At 33.3% G+C, this 16,302-nt stretch overlaps 1 protein-coding gene across 4 annotated transcripts in view; it reads right to left on the bottom strand.

Annotated features, from left to right (window-relative positions):
• Hasp (Hig-anchoring scaffold protein) overlaps window positions 1-12,043 on the bottom strand; it is an 818,047-nt gene extending 806,004 nt beyond the window's left edge. For 3 of the 4 annotated variants that reach the window (XM_085816685.1, XM_085816688.1, XM_085816687.1), the window contains exon 1: window positions 11,802-12,043. In XM_085816685.1, coding sequence (XP_085672811.1) covers window positions 11,802-11,877 — 76 coding nt within the window. In that variant the 5' untranslated portion in view covers window positions 11,878-12,043. The remainder of the gene's footprint in view (window positions 1-11,801) is intronic. The other variant, XM_085816686.1, reaches the window with a different exon arrangement.
• Window positions 12,044-16,302: the final 4,259 nt, after the last annotated feature.

Here is a 16,302-nt window from a genome sequence, read left to right as displayed (position 1 = left end):
TTATGTATAGCTCTGAGAATACCGTTATCAAGCCCACCTGGACCTGCGGCTTTACTTGGACTAAGCTTTTTGATTAAGTCATTCAGTTTCTATCTTGTTGGAAAAGGCTCAGAATCGGCAATACACGAAGTATAAATATTCTTCAATACTAGCTCATATTTCCATCTGCACAGTTGTGTCTTTATGGGGATCATCATGATTGAAAATCGTTTCCAGTATGTTTCACAATTTATGAGCCAGTGTTGACAGATTGACGTAGACTGGTAGGTTTGAAGGCCTTTCCATGAGCAACTTTGAAAAGTGTACCAAATTTTTCAGTCACGTTTGTCCAATATTTCTGCCAACATTTCAGTTTAGCCTTTGAAATCTTCCGCTTGTAGGCTGCACGGTTTTTACTGAATATCATTCCTAATGCCTCTTTCATTTGAATAGCTGCAGCCTTGAAAACTGTGCGTAAGAGCGTGAACTAGACTCCGTCCGGGCTCTAACATGGAATTCCACCATGGAGGTTGCTAGTGTAATATCTGGCTCGCCGTCTGCCTGTGTGGTCTAGAAAGTTGGAGGACTGTCAGCTGAATTAACTATCGTCAAACCATGGGATGTTATGAAGTCCATAACTGTCACTGCTCATCTGTTTCCGATACTGTATCATGGATAAGACAATTGCCTGGTCAGATAAATCACGATTTTTCATTCATCACGTCGATAGTCATGTAGTCGATAGTACGCCCTCTTCCAGGCGAACAGTTGCTACCATCTTGTACAGCAGGTCATACACAGGCTGGTGGAGACGGTATTATGCTTTGGCAGACGTTCTCATGGGTGCTTTTGGGACCCTTATTTGCGATAGAACAGACCATGAAAGCTGCGAACTATCTGAACATAACTGCGGATTAGCTGCATCCATATATGGTGCCTGTCTTCTCAACTGAAAATGGAATTTTCCAGCAGGACAATGTCCCATGTTACAAGGCCCGAATTGTGTTGGAGTGGTTAGAGGAGCATAATGATGGATTTCAATTAATGTTCTGGACACCTGACATGTCGGATCTTAACTCAATAGAGCATATTTAGAATGTCATGGGCAGCAGCTCAAAGCTCAGACACCACCATGTCGGAATATCTCGACCTTTGCGTGAACGCTGCTTAAACATTTGGTACAACCTGTCTACAGTCATCTACCAAGAACTTCTAGCATCCATGCCAAGGTGAGTTTCAGCTGTTTCACACGTCGAAGGTCGCGCAGCGCGTTCTTGAGGGGTGGTCATAATGTTTTGACTCTTCAGTGTATATTTCTACTCTTAGTGTGATCTGTCAGTCACTAATCAAACTGTGACTTTAAAATATCATTTTATTGCAATGCTTTAATATAATTCATGATACTTATTCAATATTGTTCGTTTCAAAATCCTTTTTATTTCTATCCAGTGTAAAATTGTTTCTAAAATACACTACTTTCAATATGCATTGTCCAAAAGTCTTTTAATGATCGAGACTCAAATGGCCCTTTCATACAGTGGATTAAACAACACACCAATTACAGGCATTGTCATCTCTCGGTTCATTGTAGCAAAAGCTTCGACATTTAATAGATCTAATTAATAGCTTCAAACCAATCAAGAAAGGATAAGTTCATGAGCATTTGAATTCAGCACAAATCTATTAGGTGCTCCCATTACGACTGAACAAGGATACTGTCGCTTTGATCGAAAGCTAATGTCATTCACTTCATTGTGATTTGCCACCTCACCTAAGATTTGTTACGTTAGTTGTGATTTGTGACTTCATTTATGAAATGTAATATTTATGAGCATGAGCTTCCTGAAGCGTGATAACATGCTTTGTTATTAGTTTCACAGTGACTAGGAATAAAAATGTTTAAAGCGTGGATGAGTACAAAAATATTCAGTTATGTAAAATCCGATTATACTAATTTTTTTATTTCATTTTATTAGCATAAACGCATTTCAGTTTGAGACATGCAGCAGTTTGGTTAAAATCTCAGTAATATGAAAAGAATTACCAATTATGGAGCTAAGGGCGCTTGCTGTTGGAAATCCAAATACATGTTCGGATTTGAAAACTCAGGATGAACTTAAAAGATCGAATTGGAATTCACAGAATAATAAAATTATCAGATTATTTATTTAAGATTACTGAAACAGTTTTGCGTAATTGGTAAAATTCATTGTTGACGAAGTCAAGCTTAAATTTCATAATACTATAGAGAACGAGATTTTTTTTAATGTAAATACACGAAATGCTTGATTTTTCAATAATTCAAATACGTAATTAAAAGGTACGATTTCATTTTTACATATTTTAGAGAAAAAGTACGGAGAGCATCCAAAAACATAAGTTACCATATATTAGTATTTAAAACAAACTTGCTTGAAGGCGAGCTGAATATCTCAGACTGTATGTTGTATTCCTTGCAGGACGCAACTCATGCCATAAAATTTAGTGTCCTGGACATGGATCAACTAACTTTACATTAAAATTAGCACATCAGTAACCTTGCGTTTGGTTTATATTTTAGTTAAGACTGTTTCAAGAGCAACAGGTACTGGTCCCTCCTCATCAGGAGCAAAGAAGCCTGATAGATTTCTTTTCTCTTCATGAAGAAGGACCTGTATCTGACCTTGGAAAACGATAGTCTTTCGTAAAATCTACGCCAAACAAAGGTTGTTGCTGTGATAATTTTATATTTTACTTTGACGTGTTTAACTTCTATCCAGTTTCCCCACTATTTTAATATTATCTTCTCTGTAAACTCGAGGTAAAAAGATGCTAATAGAAAACATGAAATATTGTAAAGCAAACAAATTAATCTGACCTGAAGACTTGAATTTTTGTAAGTTAGATTGAAAATCCTGGATTGAAAGAACTGACGCGAGAATAAAACAATTTTCATGACATTGCTTCTATTAAATGTGTTATCATTTATATTTTACTTTTAAAAAGTGAATTTTTCTTCATTTGAATGAGAGTTTTTCATCTAGCCGCCCAGATGGGCGACAGCGACTCTGTCTGCAGTACCGAAAGGCTCCGGGTTCGAATGCCGGAAAAAGCTTAGATATAAATTATCTGCCTCTTTATAGGAGGCAACAGTGGCCGCCTATAAAGGTGCCTCCATAATAAAATGCACAGCTGTTCCCTTCTTGAATCTTCAGTCATTATGGTGACTACTTAGTAAAAAAATAGGGATACCGATCAAAGTGCACAGCGACTTACATCCCTATACATTTTGCTGATGAAGCGATAGTCCTTGCAAACTTACTTTTGAGTCGAGCTACTTTATGCTGGGGAAATAAGAAATAAAGAATAAAAATTTCGCTTAAAATTCCAGAGAAAAATGTAACTAACATCGCTTTTGAAACTAAAATAGGTATACATAAAAAATTGTCTTTAAATTTAATGTCAGCAAAAACCGTTTTTTAGTAAGTAAAGTAGTGAAAAAAGGGCTAAAAAAACTGCAAATAATATTTTGTTTTATTTCTATATTTTGACTTAACGTGATTATAGGTACAACTGTTTTCATGAACATTTCACATTCACACGTGTGAATGTATGTTATTTTCAGAACTACTTTAAAAAAAACCGCTTTGGTAGTTTACAGAAATTTGTCTTGCCTTATTTCTTAAGTTGGCCTTATAACTTCAACTGAAAGACGCAAATGATGCTCTAATTTACAACCGAACTACATCTGATTTATTTCGTTTACCACTAAACAATTATTTTATTAGTAGTACACCTACTATTCTTGTGAAATATTTGTTTTATTTCTTTATATTTCGTCTGTGAACTATTACCCTAAAATAAATGTAAGTCAATAAATAAAAGTTTGGGACATATAAGCTTTAATATAACAAATATTTCATATTGACATTAATGAAATTACAGCATCGAAAATTATCATACATCCAAATATGGGGATTGAATAATTTTTAATACAATAAATTTCTCAGTTCATTTTAAGTATGAAAATGTAAATTGAACTTTTAGCTAGCTGTATATCTATCCTATTCTTGAATGTCCTTCCACCTTCATGATCAAGGAAGGAAATGTTTTAAAAAAGGATTAGACGACTTTTTTTAAGGAGAGCGAAAGAATATTCGTAAAATGCTTAGCCGGATTCAGCAATCTATAAGTAATTTCTGTTTGAGAAACACAAGTTTTCATTTTAAATTCGAAAACATATGGAAGTTCAGTTTTCAGAGATAAAAACTCTTTTATTGGTATGTAATAATCTAACAGTGGATTCGGAATCGCATAAACTGTAATGTGTTTTTGAAGTTCTTTCTAGGTGAATATTAGTTTAGAAATAAGTCTCAAAAGTGTAATCTGAAAAATACAGCGTTGATTTTAATACCTCAAGTTCGCTAGGGAAGCAACAACAATTCTAAATTCGTGTCTGGAAGTACAAAGATAAAATTTAGTTCATCCTTTGCAGTCCTCTGAATTTCCACAGGGACACAGATGTTGTGCAATGTGTGTTTTAATTTTGTGAAATCTTTATATTCCTAAGTAACTCTACAGATGATGTTTTAAAGTAATTAAATGGAATTAATTTACTTTGGGTGACAATGGGACGTTACGTCTTGGATAATCCAGGTGTGGGGCCCGATTTCCTTTTCTAAATGTAAAGCACGGTCACACTTGAAAGCGTAAGAAAGAATGCCGCAAGGGACCTGAAGGCGCATAAACTTTTGAGTTTGATAAAGACACTGTATACAAGCTCCTAGCAATTAATTAAAGGAGTTCATTGCATTGTCAAACAACAGCATTGTTCATCGTTTGAGTTTATGATAGATACTTCTCGAACACATTCTGTACACCAGATCGATTGCTGTTACTAATACTAGAGCGACATGCGAAGTTTTTTCAATACTTTCCCAGAATCAGATACAGAAAATAGTAACAGAGCTCTATAACTGTAACTAGAACTCTTCTTGCCACTGGTAAATGTTTCTATTTAGTATTAATTGTATTAGTATATTTTATTAAAGTAATAATTTTGCTAACTTACATGTTCAAGATATTTCCTATTTCCAAGTACATATTTAAGACAGCAGTGTTATTCTTGTATTTTTACTAGTGATAATATATCCTTTTATTTTAACTTCAATTGATATACTCCTGTACTATAAAATTTATTGTATTTATGTATTTCCATACTGCTAATAGTTGACACATACATCTTATATTTGTATCGTATTGGATATTAATAATCAGTGTTAATTGTATCCCACTGTATTAATATGTACTCTTAACGTAAATTAAATGTGCTTTTTTACTTCCTTGTACAAAGTAAATGAAGTATTGTAATCACGAAAAATTCCGGGTACCATATTTCAACGAACATATCCATTTTGACAGCTATCGAATGCAATTTAACGATGTTTTTGCGTGACATCCGTATGTAAGGACAGAATAAAAGACTCTCTTTCCCCCAAACGAATTATAAAAATGTTTAAAATGCATTCAGAAGAGATTTTTTTCGTGGCGTCTGTATGAACGTACCTACATATATGTATGTATATAACTCGCATAAATTAAAAACGAATAGCCTCAGAACGTTGAAATTTTGTATGTGGAACTACTATAACATGTAGATGTGTATCTCTATTTTTGGTTGCAAACGTTTATAAATATATATATATATATATATATATATCAGTAAGATATATATCTCTCTAATATAAAATAATAGTAGTAAGTAGAAACATTGCAGCGATCTTGCTAAAAAGTTACCAGGAGCTGTAGCTCCACGAAATATTTAACGCAGTATTACAAAAATAAAAACTAAGAAGAAATTTGCCTGGAAAAACTGGAAAAAACTGTAAACACGCGAAAAAACTGCCAAAATTAATGCTGGAAGACTTGCTAATTCACGAAAAAATTAATCTGACCGTTGTGATATGTGAAAAGTTAACTCACATGAAAAATAGATTGACGGTAAAATATACATGGAAAGTACATATAAAAACATAGATTGAAAAAATGCCAATACATATCTGTTGAGTTACATGCTTCTGGAGTGCATTTATTTACCATGGATTGGCTGTGCAACTTTATAGATCTTGTAAATTACATAGAAGAGGAGAATGCTGTCGGATGCGTCTTTCCACCATATCCCACGCATTTTCTACGGGTTTACGATCTGGGCTATGTAGTGACCAGGGAAGGTGTTGGAAGTCATACTGATGTTCAGCGAACCAATTTTGAACACTTCTGGTACGATATATAATTGCATCATCGTCCATGAAGTAACCGTCGCCATCAGGGAAAAATGCAACACTGCAGGGTGCACTTGATCTGCAGTATCTAGCTATCTCATGGCTGTTTGCTACCCTCGGGGAATACCACGGCACCACTTCCATGCCAGCGGAACACGTCCCGTATCATGATACTTCTACCAGACCCTTACACAGTGCGAGTAAGGCTAGATGGATTCATGGCTTCATGAGGTTCTCGCCAAATTCGGCGTCTTCCATCAATGCAAAATTTGTAGCGTCATTTATCCAACCACATTACCCGTTTCAATCCAGTGTCTTCTTTCCAGACACCATCGCAAACGAATTTCTACATGTCGGGCAAAAATGAGTCGTTTTCTCACAGGCACCCGACTGTGCATTCTTATTCTCTGCAATACTCTGTCCATGGTTCGAAATGAAATCTCTTGGGAAGAGCCTTGGTTGACTATCCGTCTCAGTAGAAGCACAGACAGAAGAGTCCCTGTTCTGACGTACAATTCGTTGGAGACGACGCCGATCGCTCTCTTTGAAACCTGTGCTAGAACGGCAGTTACGTCTTCTAGAGAAGGACTGTGGGTTCTGATTCCAACTTCTGAAAACCTTTGATATGACCGCTTTTGAGAACCTAGTGAGATTTCCCGTCTTCGAATTGATGCCCCTGCTAAAGGGCACCAACAATAAGCCCTTTTTCAAATGGTTGAAAGATCTGTCGTTTTTCCATTTTACTTCATTCATCGTAAAAAGCACTCTTACTCCTTATTTATACTAGCAATCTAATCACTTGTAACCCACGTCATAAAAAAATTTGCATACTTCATCATACTTAGCAATTGCACATTATACATTGCGTTCAAATGAAAATCTCAAAGGTTTCTAATTCACTGTATATGTAAATATGTTACCCTAATCTGTTGCCCGGCTCGATAATCTCAGTTTTTGTTCTTATATGTTGACAAATTTAGAAATTTTTTTTTGCTTAAAAGCGATTGAATTATGTTGTTTTATGTTCCGGTTAAAGTTTTCATGCTTTTAATTAATCTGCATGCGATAGTTGTACAATTTTCAACAATATAAAAGTTTAAGTCGTACTAAGCCTAAGGATGCCCCATTTGTTTACACTTGAAACTTTTAGTATAATAGTGGGTACTTACGGAAAATCCAGTTTTTGCCAAATTGGGAAAAGTTTTCTTCAAACACGCTGGGTTTGGTGTAACCTTGATTACACGTGTTAGTTATTCTTCTCGGGTAAAGACTCCTTTTTTCCCTTTATCGCACATTTTCGAAAACAAATTATTAAAATTTGGGACCTGCCTACTACAGAAGAGCATGCTGTTGAATATTTCCAAAGTTATGGAATCTTACCGGCCTCAAAAAAAATGTGTTAATGGCCACGAAATGGCGCTTTATTTAAAAACTGAGAATCAATGGTGCTGCAACGTTAAGTCTAGTATTTCGCGAGACATATTTTCTCGCAAAAATTAAAACCTAGCAGAAATTTTACAGTATATCTCCTTAATAAAAAATAATGGAAATTTTTAATGAAAAATGAAATATAAATAAATAATATGATAAATTTGAAAAAAAATAAAAATATAACTTTTGGGGGGGGTTGGCGTGATTGGCGCCGTCTCTTGTGGTCGACGGGATTTTCTGTAAATACCGAATAGTGAATTAAGTCAACGTCAACCTGTGCACGAACTTCAGTCTTTTTGACTAGTAGGACCAAAATTAAATCTAGCAAATACACTGCTCCCGGCAGACGAATAAAAATTCTTTCTTTAATGTCATTAGATCAAGGGAAAATTCGCATTACATTCGATTTGCAAAACACTGCAGGCTGTTTCTTTGAGGGAAATTATAATCAAATTGCTTGCGCCTTATTATATTAACTTGAATATATTAAATGTTAGTTGCTGTCTTTCCCCCTCTCATCACCTTTGAGTGCACCTATTTTTGTAAGCTGCACATACCTTTATTTTAACTTGCAATCAACTTGACCAATCTAAAACCTAAGAAGATTTTGATTTAGACTTTTAATTCTAAACCATACCTTTATTCAGGGCTTTCTAAGGAAAGCTATTGTGTTCGCGTTACACATGGGGGGAAAAACTAAGAAATCGAATACGCACCCAGCCAGGTTGAACTACCAGTATTCAGCTATGGGATTATAGGGAAAACGTTGTAACACATAAACGTAATTGTGAGAAACGACGAGAACCCTTATAGTGCTAATCCGTTCAGGCTGATATGAACCCACGTCGAACTAACTGTGTTCAGCAATTTTACCGCTCGTTCACCGTTTGCGTTACAATTTGAAATTCTTGTAATTCGATTCGGTTTCCTAGTTGCTCTTGGCTTAAAACAGATTACTGGTTTAATCTTTTTTACTGCACTTTATATGTGCTGCACATTCAAACCTTAATCAGCGTATCTGTTATCCGGAAAGTATGTATTGTTTGTATTGCGCTAAAATGACTAGAGTATGAGACATTACATACTCTAGTCATTTTATTACAATAAAATACTTACTTACAAAAAATATTTTTACAATAAAATACTTTTAGTATTTCTTATATTTTGACATAATTTTTCAAAAATTGAGTTTCCATCAATTCTATTTAACCTTTCATTTTACGTTACTGTATACTGACAACCAAAATTTAAGTTTCTTTCAGTTTTTATCTTTTCATTCATTTCTGTTGTGTGAATCGATGACTTGGCGATTTCGGAAATTTTCAAACCTGCTTATTGAAAATTTTGAGTGTCCCTAAATAGGGCTGTACCGCCAAATCTCCTTAAATTCCACAGATTTTAATTGCTCGTTTATTTAATACTAGTAGCTTTCTTTTTTTATTGTTATGCTTTTCTGCTTACTGTTATACTCTGTTTGATGAGTAAATTCGGTACTTTTCCGTTTTGCCGGCGCAAACGATAAAGTCGCCAATAATGGTAGAACTGATGCCAAACGGAATATCTTCGCTGGTAACCTTTAACGCCTCATTTTCAAAACAAGTCGCAGCCATTTCTTACCAGATTGATTGTTTCTTTCAATACTGGCAAACAATTACATAGAATAGTTACAAAGAAAATTAAACTTTATGCCCTAAGACCATTAGCGGTAATTAAGTCAATTAGGATGTAATCACACCGCTCACCCGAAGGCGAAAATATAGAAAAGGCAAAATTAAGGGTTAAATTCATCAATTCTAATGAGAATGCACTAGGGAAGTAAAGTACTGAGTAAGCTATTCTTACGAATTAAAATAATTCTTGCATTTAAACTTGTATTCCAAATTAAGATTTAACTTGAAATTAATGTAGATAATTACTGAGAGAATTATATTTTTGTAAAGTAGCTTACGTGAAATGAGATCACTTGGGGTCACGTGATACGAACCGGTGAATCAGGATGTTGAACCATGATAGCATAGTAAATTCTTAAATTAATGTTTTTTTACGAATTTATTGCCTTTATTTATTGGCTTTTTACAAAATTTTAAACCATATTAAAATGTATATACCTTTAAAGTAATAAATTCTTAGAAGTAACATTTGTTAAAATTTTTTATGTGCATACTGTATGTTGTCGCCAACAAAGTCTGCTTGGCGAGTTTTGCGCCGGCGAAACGGAAAAGTACCGTAAATTCATGCAAATTTCTTTCAGAAAGTATAAAAGTTTTAAGTTGGAAGACCTTCCTTGTTGATCTTTTTTAATTTCTTTTTGTAAAGACTTATTACATATATTTCTGTATCTTAAACTTTGGACCCATCAAATGTTATTCAGCTGAACAGAAACTACCCCAGAGAAATTTTTTGTGGCTATAACAAAAACAAGAATGTTAGAAAATTTATTTGTCGCATTACTTAAAAGAAAAGACATCAGATGAAATTAATATTAGTAGTAAAGTATAGGACAAACAAGACCAAATTCAGTACAGGTGAACCCGAATACAGTACAAATAACACCGTCTACCGAAAATGAATTTTAAAATAAATGTTTTATTTGAAAAAATGATAATGATTACTGTGTTGCAGTCTTATTAAACTGACTATTTAATCTTAGTTGAAACTGAAAATACACTCATTTAATTACGTATTAGAAAGGACTGCGCTTTTTATCTTCTGGTAAGTTCAACAAACAATATCTTAATTTAAATTTTTTTATTAATCAAATTAGTATTTATGAGCTGCTTCCGAAACTCGTTCTTCGAGTTAAAATGAAATTAAAATAAATAATTAAAATAAAGCAAAACTACATTAAAATAAAATGGGAGTCATCGGCGACTTTAAATTATTTCAGTATGTTACGGAGTTTTTTTTTTTTTTTTTTTTTGCTTCTGAATTATTATATTATTCATAAACGTATGGTTTCTAATTAAATCGCTTTCTTAAAATTATTTCTTACGGATAACTACTGATTTCTTTTATCGGTAGATTTCAATATGTAACACTTTTAATAAAACAGGAGAAAAATATTTCTAAATTTTATATCTGTTCCTGGAGCTTTAGGATTTAACACCAAATTAATGAATAATTCATTTTTAAAATCTTACTCTGCAGTTCTTTCAGCCCAAATGGACGTTAGCCAAGGACGGTTTTAAGTCTCGAAACGGCATTTTACGTCGAATCACTAAAAGCGTTGAATCGTTTTTCAAATTGCTGCCACCTAGCATTATCGCCCTCTATTATACTTAAAGAAATTAAATAATGAAATATCTCCATGAATGTATGTAAATTTCTCGCACTGTGAAAAATCAACGGTATCTAGAGCCATCAAATTTTGAATAACGTAGTCCTGCTTCCGAATATGGGCATTGGAAGCCCGAATTTTGAATTTCAAATTTATTTTATTATCTGCTTCCATGTTTTGTAAACTTTTATCAAATTTTTGATTAAAAATACTCAACAAATTTCTAAGCGATTAATGGCAAGACTATGAGGCATAAAACATTATTTCCAGCGCACCAGACAGTCCATCGGAAATTTTAAAGATATGCTGTTTTTAAATATTTTTAGTCTAAAAAGTCGTTAGGCTAAATGCTCTCAAAACGTGTATGTGCATGTAAATAAAACAAAAAGCCCTTTGGGGCGCAATATAAAATCAGAGAGTCAAGATTTCAGATTTTTTTTATACCCGAAACGTTCTCGAAAGATGTAAAAGCTTACGTATTTTAAGAACAAATATTCAAAAAGCCATCAACTTCAAAATACTTCACCAAAAATTTTAATTTTGAGAAGATTTCAAGGAATTGCAAGTTTTAAATGCATGAATTACTTGAATAATTTATGGCCTTCTTTACCTGTAAAGAAAATCATTTAAGATGAAATGCGATAATTTGTTTTCAATTTTTCTGTCAGAAATTTCGTTCGAAACTGATCTCCGACAAGATAGTTTTTTAGAACTACAGGGAATTAATTATAATAAAATAATCATAATCTTATTAACAACAAGAACCATTTATATTACTTTCAATTAATTTTAAAAATTATAATTTCAGAACAATGTACAAGGAGCCCCAAAAGAAACTGGCAAAAAGTCCTTACCTGTTGGAGCTCCAAATCCAGCTGGTAAGAAAAGTATCAAAATTATCTTCAGTATCGTGGAGCCACATCTAACCATTAGAATAATAGTCTTTTAGCCCAGATTACTCGTTCACTCTTCAAGATTTCGGGCTTAAACCGTAAAAACCCGCAGTGGTTCACCTTGCAAATCGGTATGCTTAGCTCTATGCTTCAGCGATTCTTCCCTACAAAGTGTAAGGAGCACGAGTTTCTTCCTGAATGATCCACGAGCGCTGTTGATTCCGAAGACACCGAAAGGAGTGTCCCGCGCATTGTGCGCGCGCATTCGACTCCCCGCAGCTTAGCTTTCGAGTAAACTAAATTATTTCTTGTTTCTTCCTTTCCATAGCTTGTCCGGAAAATGTCGAGTGAGCGTTCATTTCTATGGAGATAAACTTCAATTTTAAACAAATAAAAAGTGCACCATAATGCTTTTTAATTAGTTGTTTAACTTTCTATACCAATTCCTATTTCAAAAGAGTATATATTCATAAAACCAGATGCCAATGTTATGCAAACAAAAAGTTATAATAATAGAATTTTGGCGGGGATAAAAAAGTGCAATATTACGTTTCTAGTTATAAATTCTACAAATGTTCAACTCGTTTGAAAACTTTAAATTCAGCAGATCAGATTTTACATTGTTTTGTTTTAAGTTTCTTACTTAATTAAAATTTTTAAGGGAAATATTTTGTAAAAGGGGAACTCCAGTTTCTAAACCTGGACTCTGGAGGACTTGAAAAACACAGCGCTTAAAAATTTGTATTGACTGGAATATAAAAATGATGTTTACTAGTTACGGCGGGTTTCATAATGTTTAAAAATATAAGGTCATTATAATTTTATCTATACATTTTACGCTAATATGAAATTAATTACTTAGTTTTACATAGATATAGTATATCAAGGTTATCATAGCGTTACTAGAATAACACGAATTACGCTTTCTTTTTTTCTTTTTATGATGATGTCACTTCATAGTTTCTTCTCTAAAATGCAGTTCTAATGTCCTCTGTAATCCAAATTCTAGTATTTCAGGCTTCATGTATGTGTCATAACGTTATCGCAGACCTTTTGAACACAAAAGCATTAGCGATAGATTTGAAGTTATAGCTAGTAGTTTTAACATAATAGAGTTGTTTTGTTAAAGCATTATGAATAAGGAGATGAATTTTCTTCTTTAGAAACTGAAATAATATTTTACAATTAATACTACAAAGCACTGATTTCAGTACATTTTGCTACTCTTCTTTAATGTTTTTTGAACGAGAAACTAGTTTCAACCGTAAATCCTTTACCGAAACTTTCTTTGAAGTCTAGAAACTAAGCTCGTTGGTTTTTATCTCCTTTCTTGAGACAGTAAAATGATTTTTTTCCTGCAGTCCCATAAATAAATCTATGTTTCATAAAAGGATACTACGTATTTTTATTTGTTTCTGGTTAAAAGATTTTCATAACTTGTTCTAGAATTTTTCTGTGTTCCATAATATGCTTAGAAAACATCGGCGAATTTTATAGCTTCTAACATATTTTTAAGACTTAAATTTGTGTTTATGGACACAGAAATATATAGAGACATTGCGATTGTTTTTTGAATCGATGGTTTTGTTTTGAGATCAGAGATTTAGCAGTTGAAATATTCGTAAAAGGACATACAGTTCTTAGACAGTCCTTCTTTCGTGCAATAAATGCAATACTTGGCGGTTTTTCCTTTATTAAAAATAATATTAATTTTGCATTTAAAAATGTCAGTTCATGATTTTCGGACATTTTCATTCTTACGGAATAAGAATATTTCTCTTTTGTAAAAAAACTGCAGTAAACATCGAATTCGAAACTCTTATTGACTATATAAATCCTTTTTTAAAGAAGACTATTATTTAGTTATATCAAATGGTGTCTTACATTACAGATGATGAATTGTAGGCAAATAATTTATTTGTAATGCTTTATTTTTTTCCCACAGAATCTTTCTAAACAGTCGCTGCATTTCATATTAAAATTTATCATTTTCCGAAAATTTCTTAAAGTGAAACTTTTTATTGTTCGGGATTTTCATCTGATTTATTAAATAAAGAATGTATTCAATCACAGTTACGTTATTAGAATTATAAATTAACTTTCTCTAGTGACTGAGAAATTCTTGAACATGTTATGCGCGCCGATAATGTTCGGTATTGCACCTCCTGAGGTGGAGTTAAAAATATGGCTACACATTTGAAATAAACAAAGACTGCCGCGCTCTGTGCAAGAAAACGGTGACTTGTTTGTTAAACTTGAAATTTTATTTTGTCATTCGAAATAAGAGACTTATGTCATTAGGCAAGATCGCATTTGAACACGCAGCAACAAATTACAGTTCCATAATGCAACTACATACCAAAATGATCATACAGCCATGAAATTGGCAAGATGTGAAGGGCTAAAACATGATGAAGTTTGTTGTTGCCATTCTAATATATTCAATAATTTGCATAGCTACGAAACATTTCTGAATCATTATATTCCACTTATTAAAAGAATTCTATCTTAGGATAATTGTGTCCAGATATACTTCATTTCATTTCTGATCCATGACGATCAGAAAGGGAAGCTCAATCAGAGGATTGTTTCAGCTAGTGTTTTCTGTGGGCATAACTATAAAACTTTGGACAGATCGCACAAATTAAACTCAAATCTCAGATACCATTTTCCCACAGCTGAGTGGAAAAGCAGATAGACATATAATTTTCAAGAATTTCTGAGATTTTATCAACTTCGAAAAATATTTAAACCAATATTCCTATAAAATGTGTGGATTTACCAATCAAGCTTTAAACTGATCTCTTAGTTCTAAACTGAACAATCTAGTTTCAAACTGAATCATTCCATCACAGCAAGCTGGACGTGCCTAAAATACCTTAAATTTTTAAAAATTCAGTAGCGCTGTTCTGAGACAGAGAGGTTTCTTTTACATTCAGTTGCTCTCTCGAGCAAGATAACCTAGTTTCACTATACCTGCGCGGCCGAGCGTTAAAGTCGCTGGACACTGATAATTCGATCCGAGGTTCGAATCCCGCAAGCGGGCTGGCTGCATGGGCGTTTTCGTGGTTTCCCCCATGTGTAACGTGTATAAGAGCCAGTTTTCTTAGAAAGTCTTCCACGAAGGCGTCCCTCCCTTTAGGCATATAGTCCTCAAGGCTTTGCCATAATCGCACACGCACTATACCTGCGATATATTATTTTTATAAAGGCAGCCCAAAATACCGCTACTTGCATATGAACAACAAGTTCAGGAATTGTTTTCCTCCCTGGATAAATGGTTAAATAAGTCAGTTTTGACGCATATGCCCTTTGTTTAGAAAGGTCTTAATAGTTTTCTTGCACTAAAGGTATTTCACATAAGAAGATATATGGCCAACCAGTTATTGCGTGCACAGAACTAGCCCCAAAGAATAAATGAAAAGGAAGATTTGCACTCGAGAATTATTATGATAATAATTATTAGAGAGAATAATTATCCTAATAATCCTAATAATTAGTGGAAAACCTAACTATTAGATTAATTCTTGGGATTTCTTGGAAATGATTTTGTAACTGATGGAAATAAAAATGAAATATTTTTCACTGTCCAAATGTTATATATCAAATACTCTGATCATCCACCACGTTACCATGTTTTATCGTGTAATTCGCTACACCATCCTTGAAAAACATAGAAAACGACTTCTTATAATGGGGAATATCCAGAAACCTCATTAAAAGTCTATCATTAACCAAAAAACATTCGGAAGAAAGGAATAAATAGAGAGAATCCGGTAGGCAGTTTTCGTCACTGTTCTTCTGTTTGAAGAACTGTCTTTTCAAAGAGACGCAATTACATTTCCTGTAATCATAATACAGCCATCACATGATGAGATCAAACATGTAACCATTTTTAACTTACCATGTACGCAAATGGAGGATATGTGAAAAGAACAAGTACTAATTTTTACGAACAGGTGGACACTGCATTTTGTTTCTTACAATATTTCTGCATAGATCTTTTACGGAATGTTTTACAACATACTTTGAATTTTTTCAAGGTATTTTTTAATAATGTTCTTAAAAAAGTTAAGCCTGTCTCACCTCAAAAGAAGAAAATGTTTTAACATATGCTTTCAGCAACTTCTTTGTTTGAACAGAGAAAAATATTACAGGTTTCATCTCTTCTTCTTTTTCCTTCTTATTATATGTATTAATTGTAAAATATGTGAGGCTTATATGAGAAAAATTAATTAAAATATTTCTAAGTGGAAGAAACAAGCGAGTTCTAAATTGTTATGTTTTCAATTTGCTTAAATTGTAGCAAAATATTTCTTCCTTCTTGGTATAAAATAGTTGAAATGTTATTTATTAACACGTCAAGTTTTGTTTCGAGTGTTGACAGAACCATGACATCTTCCTATATATTTCTATAGACGATTTTTCGTTCGTTTTAGCTCCTTCTTCTTTTAATGTGGTG

The sequence above is a fragment of the Stegodyphus dumicola genome, chromosome 5 (genome assembly GCF_044657685.1).
Source record: "Stegodyphus dumicola isolate Sdum_Otavi_A_Nest chromosome 5, ASM4465768v1".
NCBI classification, from domain to species: Eukaryota; Metazoa; Arthropoda; class Arachnida; order Araneae; family Eresidae; genus Stegodyphus; species Stegodyphus dumicola.
The sequence above is the reverse complement of the archived record's forward strand: the minus strand, read 5'-3'. Positions and strand labels throughout refer to the sequence as shown.